This window comes from Macadamia integrifolia, chromosome 10 (assembly GCF_013358625.1).
Source record: "Macadamia integrifolia cultivar HAES 741 chromosome 10, SCU_Mint_v3, whole genome shotgun sequence".
Lineage (NCBI taxonomy): Eukaryota > Viridiplantae > Streptophyta > Magnoliopsida > Proteales > Proteaceae > Macadamia > Macadamia integrifolia.
Window position 1 is genome coordinate 13,216,345 of NC_056566.1, and position 12,114 is coordinate 13,228,458.

General features: G+C 38.1%; 1 protein-coding gene across 2 annotated transcripts in view; it reads right to left on the minus strand.

Moving 5' to 3' along the window:
* LOC122091291 (serine/threonine-protein kinase TOR) overlaps nucleotides 1-12,114 on the minus strand; it is a 117,718-nt gene that overhangs the window by 32,371 nt on the left and 73,233 nt on the right. For both annotated transcript variants that reach the window (XM_042661153.1, XM_042661152.1), the window contains exons 36-42: nucleotides 10,790-10,858; nucleotides 10,592-10,702; nucleotides 9,995-10,135; nucleotides 9,769-9,894; nucleotides 9,492-9,657; nucleotides 9,188-9,402; nucleotides 1,723-1,929 (exon numbers count right to left, since the gene is read on the minus strand). In XM_042661153.1, coding sequence (XP_042517087.1) covers nucleotides 1,723-1,929; nucleotides 9,188-9,402; nucleotides 9,492-9,657; nucleotides 9,769-9,894; nucleotides 9,995-10,135; nucleotides 10,592-10,702; nucleotides 10,790-10,858 — 1,035 coding nt within the window. The remainder of the gene's footprint in view (nucleotides 1-1,722; nucleotides 1,930-9,187; nucleotides 9,403-9,491; nucleotides 9,658-9,768; nucleotides 9,895-9,994; nucleotides 10,136-10,591; nucleotides 10,703-10,789; nucleotides 10,859-12,114) is intronic.

The window sequence follows — 12,114 nt, forward strand, 5'->3', positions numbered from 1 at the left end:
TGAACTTTCAGCTACCAGATAAAGCTGGCGTAGTAATTCTAACCATGGATAGACAGGAGAACATATGGACAAATTCTGAAGCCAAAATCAAGTCACTGACCCACCATATATTGAACCCCTTCCTTAGCCTTCCAAATCTTGACAAAATTGATTGCTGGTTGTGCTATATGGTGTGGTGCTTTCGGGCCAAAAACGTACCACGTGAGTCCTCGACACAGCATTCAGCTTGCTGGCAGAACCGAGCACTCTCAAGATGAAAATCCTCAATTTCGGCAGACGCATGGCAAGACCTTCCATCCATCAGCACATCTGCTCCATAGGGACGCTTACTTGCCAAAACAATGCACACTAAACCGGCTGGTATACCACCATAATGAAACTGCCTCTTATTTTCTGTATTTGGAAAGGATTTTTGTTGGTTTCGTCAGGAGGCTCGCATAGTTTGTTGCGTCAACTCTAGAACGATGAGTTGCATTGGAATCGATAAAGTTCAATGGAGTTCATAATTGAATAAAAGGAGTCAAAAGTAGTGGCTGCAGCACGTCGAGGCACTTCTTTTGACGGTCAAGGATGATGTGGATAGTATGACCACAAAATTTTGATAAAAGCATCCCATAAGCTGCTTTTGTAGATACCTCACTAGATGGGCTCATTTAGAGAAATTGCACCCAAATGGAATATACAAAATCATAAAGATACCGTGAAATAGCTTATTAGAAATTTAACATAGAATGACAATAACATCACGGAACTAAACAAAGTTACAAAAAATACATAACTAATGTGGAAGAAAACTAAGCCTAAGTTCTATTGCACATAACCAATGCACAAGATACCAAAGGCCTAAAGTCTATCGCCTATTGAATGTCTGAAATTGGAAGGCAGGATCTGCTGCTTAATAAGATAACACTCGACTGGAAAATTCGAACAAATGGAGTTTATGCTCTGTTTGCTTCAAGAAACCCAACCACAAACTCATATGGAAGTGTATCAGAATCAAAACGAACCAGAATCTAGAACCAAAGAAGGAGAGAAGAGAGAAGATGACAGGAGATCAACATGATGGAGGAAGGAGGTGCAATAGATGGATAATCCCTCTATCGCCCCAGCCAATCCATTTATATTAAAACTGAATGATTACATAATGAAACTAAAACTCTTAGCTAGCTTAGCCTAAAGTCTAAACATAATATGAAACTAAAGTCTAGCTACAATAGGAAAGGAAGAAACATTAGTCATCTAAACTAATTGGACAAATATAATCCCAAGGTATAGAGGACTAGAGGTCCATGGGTGTAGAAGACACATTGTAATTTGTTTGTAACAGAATATAAGCTCAAAAAAGGTGTAGAAAGGCACAAATTTAATGAAATAACACTAGGTGCCAGGCAATAAGGGCATATAGTTGAAAATGGCAAGCAACAGATATTCAATGTGATTTTTTTTTTTTTTTTGGGGGGGGGGGTGTTTATTAGTAGCTAAAATATCATTATTTTAGAATGAAACACTAATCTAACCTTACGAACTTAACAACAATCTCGGCCACTTCACTTGGGCAATGCCTTATCCAATGGCTACAATAAATGCCACTAAAATCACACTATGCTCAAGATCCAATGATTAAAATAATAACCATAAATGATAATTTTTACATGATACACATCAGGATTTCTCATTTTAGAATCTAAAAAAGATAAGCAGAGGAAATTATTCAAGGCAAACCTGTGGATGCGCTCGTCCTATCCGCACCAAGAGAGATTGTATCAGTTCACGCACAGCATGGTTATTTGAATGTATCCTGGCAATTATTTGAGGTAAAACAACAAGCCAAGTGTCGATATTAACATAAGAAAATCCTTTCTGCAGAGCCATTTGAACTTCTGTGGTAGCTCCATGGTTGAACCACAATGTAAGGAGTCGAAGAATATCCTAAAATGCAAACGTAGGAAAATAAGGAATGTTGATTAGAAGTATGCAAAATGTCTAAATGAAATATGTAACTAGGGATCGCAAAAAGAACAGTCAAGAGTCACCAGACAAAGGAGAAAACTTGAAAGTGTACAATTCACAACAAATCAAATGTATGCAAAAATCTACAATAGATTTAAAAAGGAACTTCAAATGAGTCACATATGAAGAACGGGGCCTATTTTAACTTTACATGGGTTGTGGCTTATTAATATTTTGGGGTGCCCTCCTGTGTTTGTCAATTGGATCTACCATTGCATCTCCACCCCTCAATTCTTGGTGCTTGTCAATGGTAGCCCTGCAGATTTCTTCTCCTCTTCAGTTGGCATCAGGCAAGGCTGCCCCTTGTCTCCTTTAATTTTTACCCATGCTGTGGAAGTGATTTCTAGAGTGATTCAGTGCAAGACGGATCAGCAGCTCATCTCCCCTATGCCCAAGTGCAAGAAGCTTAAGATCTCCCATTTGACCATTGCAGATGGCCTTATGATTTTCTCCAAAGCAAACATCTTATCTATTGAGACTATTACCGCAGGCCTGAACCAGTTTGAAAATTACGTAGGCCTCAGAATCAACCCCAAGAAATCTTTATAATTTTTGGACGGCCTCTCTGATGCTTATTAGAGCTTCCTTCAAGAGAATACATTCTTCACTGTTGGTCATCTTGCGGTTAAATATCCCGGGTTACCTCTTATCCCTACAAGATTGACTAGACACCGCTGCACCTACATCCTTAACCTCATGTGTAAGAGACTTCAGCTCCGGAAACGCAAGTTGTTCTCTTATGCCGGTCATATGGAGCTTATTTGAACTATGCTCCAATCATCGTATATCTATTGGTCCGGTATCTTTGAGCTGCAGTTGTCAAGACGTCACCTTGGCGACCAGGCGGTTTACCTGGGGCCTAGGCGACTGTTGCCTTATTGTACTGCATGTCCCCTTATATTTTGGCACTTATTTATTCCAAATATCATTTCCAAGTTAATGAATTGCTTAATATATTTTATTCATAAATAAGCAAATACCCCCTATTTGAATCCAATAAAAAATAGTTAAAAAATAAATTCCAAAATGATAAAAAGTCAAACCCCCAGTCCAAAGACAAAAAATTAGATTTTTGGTTGTAGGGCAATTTTCAACTTTCAAATGCTGGGGTTTTTCTCAATTCTGAAAATTTTATATATCTTATCATGGTGTTGCTGCCAAAAAACCCCGCTAGTCGAACCTACACAACACAGACGACGAAGGCCCGGAGCTTTGTCCGGGGTTAGTCCTCCGACGCTCAAGTCAGGGTCGACGGCACAGTTCAATAAAGGAGTAATGGTGAGGGTATCAGAGCTTACCTTCTTCCTTCCTCTCGGCCTCCTTATATCCTTCTTCGGACTAGGGTTTCCTTCTTGTCTTTTCCCCCGTCCTTCTCCCCTACGACCGTCGTCCTTGGGGGAATATTCCCCTCATGCAGACGACGTGATCCCGCGTGGTTTTGTGAGCGTGCCTGAGTGATTGAGCATGCTTGAGCGTGAGTGATTTCTTGGAACCTTCGTCTGGCGGAGGACACGTGTCTCAGAGGCGACACGTGTCATTGCCCCCACCGAGAGGTCAATTTGGCTGTATCACATGGTAAAACATTGCCAAAAAACAAAAGTCTGGCAAAATAATCTTTTGTTTTGATGGCCATAAAATTATTTTCATTCAGGCGATTTTAACATCATTCAAGCATTTAAAATAAGTTTGACTGAAATATAACGTTGTCATTACAACTCAGATTTAAGTAAACTTAGACTTGTTGGAAAGTTGGTTTTATGTTATACCTAATACAAAAAGTCTCATATAAAAATAAAAGAATTTAACCAGTCAAACTTACTATAAAACAAGAGCATTTCCCTAAATGTTGATTTTTTATGACTTAATGCAGCTTAAAGTTGATTTTTGATGTGGCTTAATGTTCATTTTTTACGACGATGTGGCATGTTTTCTTCTATTCCTCCTTCCCATGTGTTTCAGTGAGAGCCCTATGTGTTAGCTAAACATTGTCGTTCTTCTTATCCTTACCATGACAATAGATCCATTGTTCCTTTCATATTGTGCATACTGATGTTTGGGGACATTCTCCCACTATTTCCTTATTTGGTTCTTGTTATTTTGTTTCCTTTATAGATGATTGATCCTGGTCTACTTGTAATTTTTTGATGAAACATAAGAGTGATGTCTATGATATCTTTAAGAATTTCTATCTGATTCTTACTCAGTTTTCAACTCGTGCTCAAATTTTCCGTTCAGATAAAGGTGATGAATAGATGTATGATAGATTCCAGAACATTTTTACCGACCACAGAATTATCCATCAACTTGCTTCTGTGGGCACACCCCAAAAGAATGGGGTGGCTGAGAGGAAAAATCGCCCTGTTAAAAGTCTCTCAGAGTCTCCTCTTTGGCATGCATGTCCCTAAGACAATTTGGTCTGATGCTCTTCTAACCGCTGCTTTCCTCAATAAACGCATGCCGACTAAACTCGTTGGTTCCAAATCCCCTTTTGAAACCTTGTCCCCTCATATGTCTACTTTTCCTCTTCCCTAAAGGTATATGGATGTGTCCGTTATGTCTCTATCCACAAGACTAATCGGACTAAACTTGATCCCAAGGACCTCAAATGCATCCTTTTTGGATATTCTCCCTCTAGCAAAAGGCTATAAATGTTATCATCCCTCTTCCATCTAACAGCTTCTTTCCGAGGATGTCACATTCTATTAGTTTGTTCCCTTTTTTGCTCCTCAGTACCCTCTTCAAGGAGAATAGTAGGAGTGAAGAGTTCTCCCCTGAAGAGGCTATTGATGTCATTCATTTTTCTCACTCCCTTGCCCATTCATCCATTTTTGCATGATGTTGAGAAACCGAAAGAGGATATCGTTGACATGTTTGATAATTCAGGTGTTGGTTCTAGTCAGGAGAAGTAGTTACTTCTATACAAAGGAAAGGGAAAGAAGACCTTCCAAGAGTCCTCTTTGAATCCACATCCTGAGATCCACCCTCCTTAGTCAAGTAACATTTCTCTTTCATCTTCTGACTTAGATCTTCCCATTGCCATTTGTAAGAGAAAAAAAATTTGCACTAATCCTATTACCTAGTTTGTTTCCTATAATGCTCTCTCTCCTACAAGTGTTGCTTTTTCAGTTGCCCTTTCGTTTATCTCCATTCCCAAAAAATGTCAATGAAGCTATATCTAACCCAAAGTGGAAGCAAGCCATGTCTGAGGAAATGATGGCACTTGAGAAGAACTATACTTGGAAATTGGTTGATCTTCCCAGGGGAAAGTTCCAATGTGATGTAGATGGGTTTACACAATCAAGTGCCAATCTAATGGTGTTGTTGAGAGATACAAGGCTAGGTTGGTGGCCAAAGGGTACAGTCAGGTATATGGAATTGACTATCAGGAGACATTTTCTCCCGTGGCAAAGCATAATTCGATAAGGGTCCTCTTATCATTGGCGGTTATTAGAGATTGGCCATTGTATCAACTAGATGTGAAGAATGGTTTTTGATGAGCACAATAATGTGTGAAATCTTAGAGATATAAGTGTACATTATGCCCCACTCGATAGTACTACTTTTTTTTTTTTTTTTTTTTTTTTTTTTTTTTTTTTTTTTTTTGCAGTTTCTAAATTTACAAGAGAAAGTGCTTAAAGTGAACCAAGAACCGGTCCAAACTTGAACTAACTTGTCCAAAGGCAGCCCATACATTGAACCAAAGTCAGTAGGGGGTGGGACCACTCAATGGTACCACATCCTCTCTGCTACAAAATCCTGAAGATTATTCTCTCCTTGCCACCTCACAAGATCTTAAAGATGCTATGGAGAGATTCCTTTCTGATTCAGTCAAGATTGCAAGATATTGGTTAATATTGCAAGGAATGGAATCTGTTAATTTTGGAAACAGTTTCTCTTTCCTCACATAGTATCTCAGAGAATGAGGATTTTTACAAAGATTGAATTTATTGTATTTTCTTTCTTTTCTTAAAGAAGACTTGTAGAAGGAAGGAGGCAAGACCAAAGCCCTATAAAAGCCCCTTCCCCCCTCCTAGGATGATGGTTCCCCTTAGTTTATTTTCTAGTTTTTTTTTTATTTTTGCCTAGTTTATGCTTAGTTCTCTTCTCTCTCTCTCCTTATGTTTTTTCAAGCTTTTATTCAAGTGATTAATGATAATGCAATTCAATTTTTAATTATTAGTTTACTTTGTTAATTTAGCTCATAGTTTAATTAATTTAATTAGTGCAATCTATAGTTCTAGCTTTCAAACTTTCTAGTTCTAGGAAAGAATTGGTTCAAGTGACAAGAATCAAAAGTTTTTAAGTTCAAGAGAGCAGGTTCTTCATCAAAAATTCTGTTCCAACACCATCACTCCAAATCAATTAAGTTTCAATTCAGGTATAACAAAGTTTATTAGTAGAATTAAGATTTTTATTTAAATACAAGTAGTGGAATTAGGGTTTTTATGCTTTTTTTTTTTCCATTTTCCTTGTGTTCTTATTTACATTTGTACTATAATTAAAGGTGATGCCTACAGTAGTGCTTCTCCAGGAAATTCGGCCGATGTATTGACAAATTTTTTTTACTTACTTGCTTTCTATTTCAGTTCTTTATTTATTAGTTTTGCTTTATTATTTGCAGATTTTTTTTAGTTGTTATTTTCAGCATTTATAAACCATCCCTTGTTCACTCTCGCCGTACTTAGAGTGGGTAAGATAGAGTAACTAATCTCCTTGTGATCGACCCATTGGCTACAATATACCGTACGCTTGCGGTAACATATTTTTAAAACCAAACAATTTCCTCTATGGTCTCTTATTGATCAGAATCATAAGCTAGGAGAAAACAGTGGACCTTCTCTTGTTGATGCAGGAAAATAATGGAGACTTGTGGGAAAGTTGATTTCTCTCTTTGACTCACCCATATATCACCTATGCAGTTGGGGTGGTGAGTCAATTTATGCATGCTCCCAAAAGTGGGCAATTGGATGTTGTATACCGCATTTTCGGGTACTTGAAGTCCTCCCCAGGGAAAGGACCATTGTATGTAGGCACAATCATTTGAGGATAGAAGGCTACACTGATGTTGATCAGGCTGGTCCAATTTCCGACAAACGATCTACAACAGGGTATTGTACATTTGTGGGTTGTAACCTAGTTACATGGAGTAAAAAGCAACCTGTTGTAACTAGATCAAGTGCAAAGGCAAAATTTAGGGCAATGGCCCATGGAGTTTGTGAGCTCATATAGTTGAGACGATTGGGGGTTGACACTGAAGGACTTATGAGACTCTATTGTGACAACAAGGCAACTATAAGTATTGTTCACAATCCGGTGCAACATGAAAAAACAAAGCACATTGAGGTGGACAGGCAATTCATCAAAGAGAAGATGGACACTGGCTGCATTTGCACCCCTTTCGTATGGACAAGCGATCAGTTGGCTGACATATTCACCAAAGAGCTCATCGCCCCCAGTTCAGTACCCTATTATGCAAGTCGAGAATGTTGACATTTATTCTCCAACTTGAAGGGGAGTGTTAGAGTTTATGTATTAGGGATACTTTGGGGGCTATTTTATTACTTGTTGGCTTATATTGTGTTTTTCAATTTTTTCCCCCCTTTTACCTCCCTAGAGCGGTGTATATAATTCATCTATTATGTTAGTGAAAGAATATAGGTGGGAAGAGCTCTCTCTCTTACCTTTATAATTGCAAATATTTCTCTCTTAACTTTCTCCTTCTTCTCTCTTCCTCTTGCTTCTCTCCTTCTATCCTCCTCTCTCTCTTAAGTCTTACCTTGATCCTTACTTATTTCCATCTTCTTTTTCTTAACCAATAGTGAATAAGACCAATTTTCTTTTCTACTCTAGATCTCATCTTTGTCATTCCTGTTCTAGGAAACTTAACAATAAATCAATCTGGATCTATCAGCTGAACTTGTAGACCAAATAATCGAGGTTAACCAGAAATGCATGGTTCACTAGATCTTAAAGTCTACTAGACCTGTCTTCTAGTATTTATCAGAACTAGGATTTGACAGCTATAAATTTTCTCCCCATACAACCGTAAACCCAATCTCTGATATTTCCAGAGCTTCTGTTAGTTTTTCTGCTACCTATTCTTCCTATACTTTTGGGTCCTAGTTCCATATAATTCATCCCAACACCCGCAGGCTATTTAGGGCTTGATCCCAGCCAGCATCAAACTTTCAAAAGCAAAGTTGCTTCCCATTGCATAAATAAAATGCACTCTACTGACCATGAATGGAGATTTATAAACAATGTTAAGACTCCAATAGACAAATACTGATAAGGAGAAGTGAAATAAAACCAGCATTAGAACCCAATAACATCAATGAGTACTCATTGAAGCTTGCTTCTAGTTAGAAGTCGAGGGAAATCAAGTAACACAGAAACATAGCTAAAATGTTAGAAGATAAGGTTGACCCTCAAGTGTATTATCCTAATCCTGTTCCTTTCTTTTTTTTCCCCTTTTTTCTGTTGTTGTTGGAGAGGAGTTTTTCCCCCCTTTTGATAGATTAAACAGTTACTTATTTTAAACCATAGTACCAGGGAGACAATCATCTTGGGAACCAATGTAGTGTCAAGATTCACCTTTACCGCCTGAAAATGTAGTTTCCTTGCACCTTCCTTCCCCCTCTTTCATCTACGGGGAACACTGGTAAATACACAAAGGCCACTCTCTCTTTCTAACAAAATTAAAAATTTTCTATTCAAATTATTATTTTTTGGAGACGACAAAAGTGAGCAGAAAAAGGCAGAGGATTCTACCTCCAACAAAGTACATATCTTATTGGTATGCTGATCTTACCAAAAAAATATAAATCGGTATGCTGATTAAAAATAAAACATTTGATGTTTTGAAGCCATAATTTTTTTATTTTTTATTTTTTATTTTTTTTGGGGGAGGGGGGGGGGGGTTGTAATGAAGCCATAATTGACATCTTGGCTAATTTTATAAGCAATCACCACTTCAAAAATCACAAAGGGAGTGGGTAATTTCTAAATAAAACACCACCAATTCATGTTAGCAACTTGACATTTTAACAGCAGACTCCACATTACAAGAATGCAACAATCCAAATTTGTGGCATATTAAACTATTCTTAACAGTTATACTCGCTCAGTCTAGACCAAGCTGCAGAGCAGGATATATTCTTAAACCTGGATAGATTACCTGTAAACTGTCATCTACACCTTTAGAAGTTGCTGCATATGTTATTGAATGAAAATATCCAGTAACTGCTGCTACAACATACTGCCCCGTATTAGAAGGGTAGCCTCTTAAAGTGTAATGAGACATCACAGCAGTATTGAATAGGGCCCATGTATGCCATGCTTTTGCCCAATCTTTTGCACACTGTGTAGCCTTCCGGAATGCCACAAGGATTTCTACAAATCATACCAATCTATGTTCAGAAGAATCAACAAAATAAACAACGAAATCCAAAACCACAAGAGATCAGAACATTGACGACAACCTTGTATGGAATCATCATCCAATCCAAGAGAAAGTGCCCTCTGCCAAGTCCCGAGCTTCAGATAGACACGGGCAAGTAGGGGGACACCTGGGCTTGAGGAACTAACTAAGCCATTAGATGTCCCTACTGAAATGTTTGGTGTAGCAGAAAGCTCTCTGGCCAAGTCCTATTGAACAAAGCAACCAGATTGTAGATTACTTGGGCAACGCTAGGTAGATCATTACAGCAGAAAGTGTCACCACAAAAGCTTTTGGAGAAAAAGAAACGTCTTGCATACCTGCAGCCTAATAAATGCTTCCTTTCTCTTCACATCTTCACCAAGAGACCACTGGTATTTCAAGTATGCCAACATTACTTGAGGTGGCCCACGATAAATAAAATCCGGACGAGTTTCAGGATCATACTGAATAAAAAATAAACAAAACAATTAGACAATCTAACAGAAAATTGAGTTAACCAAATCTGGCATGCAAACTATGTGCTGCTAGACACAAACCACTTACCTGTAATAGTTTGACCAAAGTTGATCGAGCCTGACTGATCCGATTATTTTTTCTACAGAGGAGAGCAAACTTGAGCCAGGTATCTACATCTTCTGTAGGAGGAAGGACAAGAGCTCGAACTGCCAGAAGCGCTTGCCACACCTGTATAAAGAAAGAGTCGGATAGAATCATATTAAACAAAAGCATTCCAAGTTTAGATGAAATGATGCAGCAAAGTCTGAATTCAGCACCCTCCCCCCCCCCCCTTGTGCCCCCCATAGAAAACAAAAAAAGTGGCACCAAAGCAATTATATGATTGCAAAATATAATAATTGGCCTTAACAACATAAACCAATAATAGCAAAGTACATATATGCATAATATACACAAAGTCGATCAATTCAAAGGATGTTACCCAAAAAAAAATCAATTCAAAAGACAAATATTTTGGGATTGGCAGAGGGGATGGATGACAAAAGTAAAGCGAATGGTACATTAGCTATGACTACAATTACTCACGTATCCATTAAATTTGGAATTTCAGGTCAGAAGGTAACAACTATTCCAGAAGAAAGATTCTTTAACCAATTGAGAAATTTAGTCCAACAGCATATCTACCTCAACATTCCGCTTTGCTCCTTGTATGCGTTCAGTCCACATATTACGAATGAGGGCTCGCCTCCCCTCAGCAACAGGGTTTCCCTCTGGAAGGGTACCGTAATCGATGACCTGTGATACATAAAAAGTAGGTCATCTCACCCATAAAAAACAGTCCACGTGGCAAATTGATGACCAGTCCAATTAAACACCTCATACCTCTTCTAATTCAGACAGCTGCTGAACACGGACCATATTGCTATAAGCACGCTCATAGCTTTCAAGAACCTAAGCAGGAATAATGTAAAATCTTAGTCTACAAAATTGCAAGATACAAAGATGATATTCTAAAACATGAAATGCATAAATGACCAAGTTTCTGAAGCGAGAGAAAACATCACAAATGGAACAAATCAAAAGCAACGTAATATAGTATTCATATCCAATGATTCGCAATAAGAATATTACACTGTGAGTAGCAGGAAAGAAGAAGCAATTGTACAGAGAAATTTGAATATGAAATACAAAAAGAAACATCTCATGCATGGATGAAGTAAAAGAAGTGGAAAGAGCTGAGAACTCGTGCAAAATGATTGCAGAACTCAAAAACTCCAGCACTAAGCTCCAACAATAAACAATAAATGCAGTTGGATACTTGGATGTCAACTCAAAAAAAAAAAAAAAAAACCTGAAGAGGCCCCTCACATGTTATTATTAAATAGAAAATCCAAATAATTTCAAAATCCACCATAATCCGTTTTGAAATGTTGATTTCTGAAAAACTATTATTGGACATCCATGGGAGAAAACTAATGAGTTTATGTACACCTACAACCAGGTATAAAATAGGTAGACAGTGCATATAGATCTTAACTGTAAGCAAATGAAACTCGTCAAAAGGCGGGGGGGGGGGGGGGGGGGGGGGGGTGGATTTTACTTGAGTCCAGTCAAACCATCTACATTTTGGGGATATGTTACATGGATCCCTAGGAAAAATTCTAGGCCAAGCAGTTTACTTAAATGGCTTGGATAATATTTATCACCAAGCGGGTGGTTGTAAATTTGTAATCTATTACAAGAAAATAAAAATACTTCAGAGATCATAGACTTTCCAACAACTTTATAATGTGAATTGGTATCATTTCACTTAGCAATTAGTATTGCACTTGTTAAGGGCATAAGTACAGCATGCTTTCACCGACTTTCTACCACTTCTCCTCTCCCCCATTACTTTTAACACATTACCAAGAGGTGCCTTATCCTGTGAACTGGAAGAATGGAAGGGGGAAAAAAGAAACAATCAAAGCATATGATAAACGCCTGTGCTTTTGGAGAATAGAACCTGGCGTGGGGATTTCTTGGTCAGTATTCAATAAACGAAAATTGAGAAATCAGACCCTTTTTATTTTATTTTATTTTATTTTTTTGGTGGGTGGGGGGGTGGGGGGGGAAGGGGAGGGGGGAACCTCCATGGATCAATGTTTCTGCCCACCACAGAAAACACAATTGTACCACAGAATAAGCTTACAACAATAGGAGGGTCT